The sequence below is a fragment of the Oncorhynchus clarkii genome, chromosome 24 (assembly GCF_045791955.1).
Source record: "Oncorhynchus clarkii lewisi isolate Uvic-CL-2024 chromosome 24, UVic_Ocla_1.0, whole genome shotgun sequence".
Classification (NCBI taxonomy): Eukaryota; Metazoa; Chordata; class Actinopteri; order Salmoniformes; family Salmonidae; genus Oncorhynchus; species Oncorhynchus clarkii.
The window spans coordinates 17,543,994-17,554,326 of NC_092170.1; the positions used below are offsets into that span (position 1 = coordinate 17,543,994).

General features: G+C 45.3%; 1 protein-coding gene across 1 annotated transcript; it reads right to left on the bottom strand.

Moving 5' to 3' along the window:
* Positions 1 to 427: 427 nt before the first annotated feature.
* LOC139383068 (abhydrolase domain containing 15a) lies at positions 428 to 9,529 on the bottom strand. The gene is made up of 3 exons (XM_071127376.1): positions 8,382 to 9,529; positions 2,112 to 2,464; positions 428 to 1,711 (listed from the first exon to the last, which is right to left on the bottom strand). Exons 1-3 carry the CDS (start codon positions 8,946 to 8,948, stop codon positions 1,090 to 1,092), a joined length of 1,542 nt encoding a protein of 513 aa, XP_070983477.1. The 5' UTR covers positions 8,949 to 9,529; the 3' UTR covers positions 428 to 1,089.
* Positions 9,530 to 10,333: the final 804 nt, after the last annotated feature.

Here is a 10,333-nt window from a genome sequence, read left to right on the forward strand (position 1 = left end):
TGGTCCCATGGTGTTTATACTTGCGTACTATTGTTTGTACAGATGAACGTAGTGCCTTCAGGCGTTTGGAAATTGCTCCCAAAGATGCCACCAAGGAAAGGTAGTGTATTTTGTAAAGGGTTATGTTAACTGAAGCTGTGCTCCAGCAGTAGCAGCTGTCTGAGTGGATGAGGATCTGTAGGGACACACTGCGGAGAGATGTCTAATTAGATCACACAGACACACACACACACACATACACACAAAGACAGTGGCATCGCTCTGGGCATACAGCTATTTTAGGAGTGGTCTAAATGGAAAACTCTCTGTGCGTTTTATGAATCCTCAGACAAACAGAACTCTGCTTTACATAGTCTCAAAGTATGACGCGTAAAGTATTGTACAGTACATAAAGTTCCACATACAGTAACTGTAATTCATACAATGTTACACAGTGTTACTGTAATTATGTCTGGACACAAATTAACAGTATGTGTGACAAATGAAATGCTTGCATGATACATGTTCCCTCATAGTTTTGTTTTATTACATTGTTCCTTACCAATCATTCACATCATTTAACACATTTAACAGAGGTTTAACATTGTTGAGAAATCTACAGGAAAATCATCATGTCACTAACAGTGCCAATTCAAAGTCGTAAATTCCAGCTACATTCAACAAACCTCAGTCAGAGTTTGAATTACAACATGTGGGAAAACCCACAGACCCAACAGGTTCCACCCAGTTCAGCAAAATATCACAATATCATTACACAAATTTTCCTCTTGAATCTGATTGGCTCGTCAGAGAAATACTGGCAGTCCAGTGTCCAGATGGGCATTTTTGGACAGTCATCGGGCGGGAACAAACGCACACAAACAGACACACACACAGGCTTTTCTGGTTACCCCTAGTGTGTTTTGAAGTGTTCATCCTCAATTTCTGAGAGTGTGTGTCGATGAAACCCTGTTCCATCAATTACCCAGGTGGCTGGGGCACACAGATTCATTTTCAGCCCTTAAATGCAAAGCTCTCTTGTTCTGCAGATACAATCCCTTATCATCCATAATATCAATCCCTTATCCTCCATAATATCCTCACCCCAGCTCATCGTGTATAAGACCTCTGCCAGTTGTAGATAGTGTGAATATTATGTGAGCATGCGGGCAGCCTCTTACAGCTACTGACACTACGATGTCTGAAGACTTTGCCCTGGCTGCTACCCCCCAGGCCCCTCCGTCTGGCAGCCTGCTTAGCCCTCTCCTCTGCCGCAATGAAGTCCGTGGTGGCTCTAAAGAACTCCAGCAGGGCCTGGTGGCTCCAGCTAGTCCCAGGGGTCCCTCCACCGGTCACTCCCCCAGAGAAAGCACTCCCTTCCTGGGTGTTAAAGCCACAGTGTCCCCCCCTGGTGGTCAGCAGCAGGAAGAAGTGGGGGTTGCTCTCGAAGAGTTCCAGGGGTAGGGTAGACTGGGGGTCTCCTCTGATAGGGTCATCCTGAGCACAGACACTCAGAACGGGGATGGCGACTTCGTCTACGTCCCGGAGGGGTTCATTGCGTTCCCAGTAGGCCTCCCAGGCTCCCCCACTGCTGCTGCTGGTGCCCGCTGCTAGGGCCAGGGCTCCTTTAGGGCCTGGCTGCTGGCAGAACAGTACCTCCTCCAGGCCACGCAGGGAACAGCTGGAGAAAAGGGTGTCGGTGTGCACTGTCTCACCCAGCACTGTCCTGTACCTAGATATACAGTACACAGACATGAACACACACACGCAAACAAAGAGACAGACCCACAACACCCACACATACCCACACACACAAACAAGTACAATCAGTAAATAAAGTACAATCAGTAAATACATTTAGAAGAGCTGCAAGGCTCTGTAACATCCTTGTTAGCATTGATTGTGAAACCACAAGTTGGGTCCCGATGCCCCCGATCAATAGCACTGTGGGCAGGACACCGGTTGCCATGGTTATGGTATTGTGTTTTAATAAAATCCTATAATATCAGGGTATTTGACATCGTTCCCTTTCTTCTCCTCTTCTCAATCAGGTTTCTCTCTCTCTCCACCATCCCCTCTCCCTCCCCTCTCCCTCCCTTCCTCCCCACTCCCTTCCTTCCTCCATCCTTTACCTGCTGAGGCATATCCTCTGGTAAGTCACCAGAGCCCAGTGTAGGGGCCAGATGGGTCCTTTCTCAAACCAGCTCTGGCAGCGGAACACTGGCGAGAGGCAGGCGGCGGCCGTCACGTAGCTGGATGAACCACACTCTCCCAGGTAGGCGAGGAGGAGACCGGACCCGGTGCTCTCGCTCACCGCGTACAGCCGGCTTACAGGCTGCCTGTAGCGCACGTAGCGCACGGCCTCGCGTAGGTCACCTGGGTCGCCAAACTGCTGCAGCTTGACGGTGCTGAGGGGGGTGGCGTTGTGGCTGCGCCGGTTAAACACCACGGGTAGGTAGCCATGGGACAACGCCACCTCACAGAGCTGAAGGACACAGAAACAGAACATAATGTAATTCATAGTGTTAGGTCAATGTAAAAGCCCTATTTAAATACATCAATTCATTAATGCATGATGTTTCAACTGACTATGAACTGTAACAACACCAACACAGGCTGCATCTGACATGGCATCCTATTCCCTATATAGTGCACTAATTGTAAAAAGTAGTCCACTTTATAGGGAATAGGGTGCCATTTGAAACACACCAACAGAGTATGAATGTACAGCTTCACAGAGATATAAAAAGACAGTGATTAGAGAGAGACCAAGAGGAGGTGTAACAGATCACTACATTAAATATTTACAGAGCTAAGAAACTCGCAAGAGCACTTATACCTGGATATCATCTTTTCTCTCTGCGTTTCTCTCTTTCCTCTGTCTCAACCTTTCCTTCGCTTTCTCTTCCTCCCGCTGTCTCTCTCTGTCTGTCTCTTTCTCAACATCTCTCTCTCCCTCTCTCTGAATGAATTCATCCTACTCTTATCGTGGATCACAGTAGTATTGAGGTGGCGACACTATTTCATTGAAGTACAGTTTTCCAACATAAGGATGATGAGGTATAAAGCAGATCATCTTTGCTCCAGTCCTCCATTTGTTATCCCTCTGGACTTCTGGACGATGCTGCCAGTGTCGAGCCCATGAGGAATTCTTGTCACTGAGACTCGAGAAACACGGAAGTATGCACACGCCAACACTCACACTTAAACTCATGCCTGTACAGTCGCAGACACACACCTACACACTATCACTCAGAAGCATGCACACGTCTGCACAAAACACCTGCAGTACATCCTGCCACACATATGCCTACACAGACCCCTGCACACACTCATGTGTATGCATCTGCACACACATTTACACACTGCCACATTCTTCAGACGAACGATGCCAAACTCTCACAAACTCCCACAAATATTGAAGGTCCACCATTCAGCCTGAACATAGCTCTGTGAACAAGACCAAAGGGATTTGTCTCTGACTCAACCAACCGTAGAAATGGAGGAAGTAGAAATGACATCATCACTCTCATAACACAGCTGTTAAATGCAGAGGTTAAGTCATCATGCTGAAGGGCTATCACAGTCAAGTTCATCATACTGGAGGGGTATCACAGTCAAGTTCATCATGCTGAAGGGTATCACAGTCAAGTTCATCATACTGGAGGGGTATCACAGTCAAGTTCATCATACTGGAGGGGTATCACAGTCAAGTTCATCATACTGGAGGGTATCGCAGTCAAGTTCATCATACTAGAGGGGTATCACAGTCAAGTTCATCATACTGGAGGGCATCGCAGTCAAGTTCATCATACTGGAGGGGTATCACAGTCAAGTTCATCATACTGGAGGGTATCACAGTCAAGTTCATCATACTGGAGGGCATCGCAGTCAAGTTCATCATACTGGAGGGGTATCACAGTCAAGTTCATCATACTGGAGGGTATCACAGTCAAGTTCATCATACTGGAGGGTATCACAGTCAAGTTCATCATACTGGAGGGGTATCACAGTCAAGTTCATCATACTGGAGGGGTATCACAGTCAAGTTCATCATACTGGAGGGGTATCACAGTCAAGTTCATCATACTGGAGGGTATCACAGTCAAGTTCATCCTACTGGAAGGTATCACAGTCAAGTTCATCATACTGGAAGGTATCACAGTCAAGTTCATCATACTGGACGGTATCACAGTCAAGTTCATCATACTGGAGGGGTATCACAGTCAAGTTCATCATACTGGAGGGGTATCACAGTCAAGTTCATCATACTGGAGGGGTATCACAGTCAAGTTCATCATACTGGAGGGTATCACAGTCAAGTTCATCATACTGGAGGGGTATCACAGTCAAGTTCATCATACTGGAGGGTATCACAGTCAAGTTCATCATACTGGAGGGGTATCACAGTCAAGTTCATCATACTGGAGGGTATCACAGTCAAGTTCATCATACTGGAGGGGTATCACAGTCAAGTTCATCATACTGGAGGGTATCACAGTCAAGTTCATCCTACTGGAAGGTATCACAGTCAAGTTCATCATACTGGAGGGGTATCACAGTCAAGTTCATCATACTGGACGGTATCACAGTCAAGTTCATCATACTGGAGGGGTATCACAGTCAAGTTCATCATACTGGAGGGGTATCACAGTCAAGTTCATCATACTGGAGGGTATCACAGTCAAGTTCATCATACTGGAGGGGTATCACAGTCAAGTTCATCATACTGGAGGGTATCACAGTCAAGTTCATCATACTGGAGGGGTATCACAGTCAAGTTCATCATACTGGAGGGCATCGCAGTCAAGTTCATCATACTGGAGGGGTATCACAGTCAAGTTCATCATACTGGAGGGCATCGCAGTCAAGTTCATCATACTGGAGGGGTATCACAGTCAAGTTCATCATACTGGAGGGGTACACAGTCAAGTTCATCATACTGGAGGGCATCGCAGTCAAGTTCATCATACTGGAGGGGTATCACAGTCAAGTTCATCATACTGGAGGGGTATCACAGTCAAGTTCATCATACTGGAGGGGTATCACAGTCAAGTTCATCATACTGGAGGGGTATCACAGTCAAGTTCATCATCAGCATTCCTATTTTGATTAAATGCTTATAGAAACGTACTCATCAATGCAACAATGTGTGAATTAACGCAGGACTTGGGCTTCTGCCATGTTGGAAGACTGAGGGTATATTTTGAACCAGGCATTTGTCTAGCTCCGAATTACCATAGTTCAGTCTTACTCACTGGCTTGACTAATTGTGTAATAAACGTGTAGACAGTATGGTGTCCTGTGTCTGGACACAAGCCTGTAAAATCCACACTCAGATGTGATCTCACCTTTGGCTCTATATCTGAGCATACAGGAGTCATGGGACCCATTTCACTCCACAACGTTGTTTGTTCCCTTCTCTCGGTCCCTCCCTAATCCCCTTCACAGATCTGACTGTACTGGACAGGCGGAAGAAATATGGTAAAAACTATTTGGAGTGCAATGCTAAACCAACCCAGTCAGCTCAGATCTGTGTTGGGGAGTTATGAGGAAAAATGGGAGTGGAAAGACCGCAGACTAGCTTGCTACATCTCAGGCCGTTAGGGGGATAGAGGGCATAAATCCTATAACTGTCCTCTAACAAATCATCCACCGCACACTCTGCATACTTTCATACTGTATAGCCAGGGCAGCAGGACTGAGCAAGAATATGACTGCATCCCAAATGGCACCCTATTCCCTATATAGTGCACTACATATGGAATAGGCACACTTGGGACGCAATTTGCAACACCTGCCATTCACCGTCTGTTTCTAGACACTTTTATGGTGTGTGCGTTTGCTGTGATGGAATGTAGGCCCATACGCTACAGTATATGCCCAACTACTGTAACATAACATGGGGGAGGGGGTAAAACAAAGACAATCTCATTATGAAAAAGGATGACAAAGTCTCATCTAGAAAGGATGATGTCCAAACACACTGATTTAGCTCTCTCAAAATACACGAATGTGCTTTCTCTTTAACTCTCTCTTCCTCTCCCTGTGTCTTCTTATCTCATCTCTATCTTTCCCTTGCTCTCTCTCTCTCTCTTTCTTTCTTTTTGACTCCCTCTTTCTCTCTCACATTCACATACACACACAAACACACATACAAACACACATACACACACAAACACACACACAAACACACATATAAACACACACACAAACACAAACACACACACAAACACACATACAAACACACACACACAATTGGAGTTGACCCAGAAAGACAAAAGAATCCAACATAATTTGCCCTTTACTCAATCTATCTTTCTATTTCTTCCTCTCTCTCTCTCTTACATTCTTCCCATCACCCTCTCTTTTGCTCTGATGCACCCTCGATCTCCCAGCAAAAAGGAAAGTCAAATCTGACAGAATTAAATTTGAGTTAAATCTTTCTTCCCATATCCCTCTCTCTCTTTCTTCCCCCCATTTGCTGGCGGTCAAGGTTGTGACTTTTTGTTACTCACAACAGTAAGAGTACATAAATCAGGCTTGTAACCATGCAAGCCTGTCCAGATTGGACAGTTTTACAATCAATTGGGATACTTTATAGTGGATTGGGCAGGTTTTTTGATCTAGTTGGGGTAGAATGTGTCAGAAGAATCTAGCAACATTGCCTGGACCGCAGGGCACTCTGACTCATTATAAGGCTAATGGGCATTGGAGTGTAGCCTGATCCCAGATCTGTTTGTGCTGTCTTGCTGATAATGGTATGAGTTGGCAAGACAGCACAAACTGATCTGGGACTAGACTATTGGGAGTACAGCTGCAGTGATGTGATCCTTTCACTCATAACCTGCCCAGGCAGAGCAAAGCCTTGTAAAAGCGTTTCTCAATTACCACAATCACTGTATTGAACCCTGGTTTTACCGCATGGCGCTGTGCTTGTTGTTCGCTTTCTTGCTCTCTTCCTCACCTTGCCAAGACTGACTTGAATGAAGATGCCCCCCATGCTCAATGGAAATAGCCATTTCTCATAGTACTTTCTCATATCTCGTCCAACCTCCTTTTTTACACCACTGCAATGATGAATTAGACATAATTTCACTATTTATGTCATTTCACCATTACAAATAACTTCACAGATTGAACCTTCAACAATGAATGGTATAGCAGAGAATTGTATGACCATGAGATAGGCTTTGTTATGTGTATGCATATAATATATGATTACCAAATAAGTCATAATAACTACACTGTAACGGAAAACAGTAAATGATACAGTAATTTGGGGTATTATCAACAGTAAAATACTATGAAACATTTTGCTGCAGCATACGGTAAATGATGGTGCATTGTGGTAAAATGTTGTGGGCGGGGAAATAATTGATGTATTTCAAATGGTCATGTATTTCCACCCCACAGAATACAATACTGTAATGTATCTTTGGAGCAGCAAAACCATTTTGACCACTAGTGGGTGCATGGTATTGTTGTTTCTGGCTCAATAACATATTTTGAGGCTGCCTTGTAAGAGGCTGTATTTGTTGCACCTGTGAGTGAGAATGATGTAACAATGGAACTCCTTTCTGGTTATAGTGATCCATCAATTTGTATGGGGGACAGATTGGAGTGGCAGTAAGTCCTAAACCTTAAATGGTTGAGCATTTTGCCCTTTTGGTCTGTTTTGATCTGTAGTCGCTGCCAAACCTTTGTTATGACCTCTAGAAGTACAAGTGATATAAAGCCCCACATATTCATTAATATGCTGTAATGTGTCAACACTTTCCCTAGCAGCCAACCTGCTTGAACTAATCCCTTGTAATTACAGTTTTGTGAAATACAAAACCCTCCCCTTAATTAATTTAATTAATTCATCCATCCATTCATACTGATTATGGTAGCCTTTTACTTGTTTACAGTATAATACAGTCAATTTTACAGTATTGTACTGTACATACAGTACTTGCTTTGAGACTGTGTTATTACAGTAGATGTACTGTTATATGAAATACATAATTGTACTTGCCACCAAGCTGCCTGTAAGCTACTATATATTCACAGTAACCCCATTACAGTGTAGAGATGTCTAGAGTTGATGTAAATCTTATTTCTGCCCCTGAGACAGTTCACAACAGCCCCCAATAGACATCCACAGCACTGTAAGCTATGTTCTATGTAACAGCTATGTTGTCAGAGCAGAGGTCAAAAAGGAGCAAGACAATTAGTATAATTTTGCCCCCATTAAGACCATAAGACAAGCCTTAGCACATACTGTAGGCCTAATAACAGGTGTAGGTGGGCACTGGGCACACTATGGTTGAGGGTGTTTTCACATGATGAACAAGAATAAGCCTGGTTATGAGGAGGTATTGCATGGTATTTCATCATTCATTAAATCATTAGGCTACCTTCAGCACATTTCTAGTGATTTTCCCGAAAGAGTTGGGTATGATGAGGAGGATTGGGCTCGTGGAATTACTCGAGGTTCTCCTCCGTTTCTGGTACGACGCACCGGCCACCGAAACTGCCCAGTCCAGTGCCACGAGACCATCGTCACTCAACTGCAAGTAGTCTCGCACGAAATGCACCCGGCTCTTGTACGGCCAGCACGCGCCGTAGACTGTCTGAAGAAACGCACTCGCCCGCCATGTCCATCCGGTGCACGCCGTGAAATTGCTGAAAGTCCTGCAGTGTTTGAGGAGATAGTTGGCCAGCGCTGAGGGTTTGCATATCAGCGCAACAGCGGGGACTTTATTCTCACCTTCCAAGTCCGGTGTCTGGGCATTAGCACAGTCCCCCGGGACCTCCCGGTCTGAGACGCACCCCTCCGAGACCCTCTCCTTCGTTTGCCGCCGTGAAATTCCGAGCCTCTGGAGGAGTGCGTCTGGCTCGCCCTGGGTACCAAAATATTTCGAAGGTGGCCAAATAACGGCCACCAGAATGACAATACACAAAACCACTAGCCATTCCAGCATTTGAACGGTGGGGAATAAACGGTCAATTCCACGGATGTTATATAGGCCTACAGTTATTCTTTAATTCAAGTCAGCCAAAGCTAATATTAAAGCACAAAGAACAAACCGGACCATCTTCGGTTGGTTGATGTCTTGTTCTCACAAAGCACAACGTGCGCGTAACCATATAGACTACTTGCTTTCGTTGGGAGAAACCAGAATGCGCACAGTCACAGTCCCCACTTTATTTCCTACAGTAACATTTCCACTTTGATATCTCCAGCCTTTTATGGTTGATTAGATTTTCTGTACATCCTTATTGAAAACAGATCGTTGAAGCAGAAACTGACTGGAAAAGACCCACTGTTTCAAAATAAAGCGCTCGGCTCCAGAATGGCTGCCTTCTTCAATGTGCATTCCTGGGTAAATTACGCAAAGTGTTTTCTCCGACAGCACATGAAAGGTATGGACACCCCCTCTCCAGGCCGTTCCAAATCGGGATGCATGGTGTTCTCGGCGCGCGCCTTTGAATTATCAGTAATTTCATGCAGAGCTGCGCAAGCTTCGCTCCTCAACCTCAACAGCTGTGTGAGCGAGAGAAACGTCAGAATGCATTGCACTGTTCATGCTTCAAGTGCGAGGCAGGCAGGCGCCTCCCATCTCCCATGCAGAAACCCTCGGTGTCAAGACTGTCAGAGGCGAAAACACATCAAATTAACTTATGGATGTACAGCAACATTTTCTCTTTCAAGGTAGTCATTCTATGTGAAATAGCATGGATAGATGTAAGGAATAGAGGGACATTAGGGAGGCAATATATGTTAGGTAGTGCTCGTTAACCGCTGCTTGTATGGGGTGATAATGATGCAGTTGTTGCTGTTTTGGACCTATCTGAAAATGATGGCAGTCTGACAGAGTGCTGTAGCCTGCCAGGGAGGACTGATGGTGAGGACCAGACTGACAGAGTGCTGTAGCCTGCCAGGGTGGACTGATGGTGAGGACCAGACTGACAGAGTGCTGTAGCCTGCCAGGGAGGACTGATGGTGAGGACCAGACTGACAGAGTGCTGTAGCCTGCCAGGGAGGACTGATGGTGAGGACCAGACTGACAGAGTGCTGTAGCCTGCCAGGGAGGACTGATGGTGAGGACCAGACTGACAGAGAAATGTAGCCTGTCAGAGAGGACTGATGGTGAGGACCAGACTGACAGAGAAATGTAGCCTGTCAGAGAGGACTGATGGTGAGGACCAGACTGACAGAGAAATGTAGCCTGTCAGAGAGGACTGATGATGAGGATCTGTGGTGGTAGAGTCAGTGTAATTAACTAGGCAGATAGTAACGACAAGAAAGCAGAACATTGTGTTTGTCCCCTTGTTTCATACATGAGACAATTTATTTTGCTTTATT

What these genes read in the sequence shown, in the direction of transcription:
- LOC139383068 (XM_071127376.1), bottom strand. Translation starts at nt 8,948, where the DNA reads ATGCTGGAATGGCTAGTGGTTTTGTGTATTGTCATTCTGGTGGCCGTT. An exon ending in TCACTAGAAATGTGCTGAAG is followed by an intron (nt 2,465 to 8,381) that starts GTAGCCTAATGA and finishes TGTGTCCTTCAG; the next exon opens with CTCTGTGAGGTGGCGTTGTC. An exon ending in CAGAGGATATGCCTCAGCAG is followed by an intron (nt 1,712 to 2,111) that starts GTAAAGGATGGA and finishes CTGTATATCTAG; the next exon opens with GTACAGGACAGTGCTGGGTG.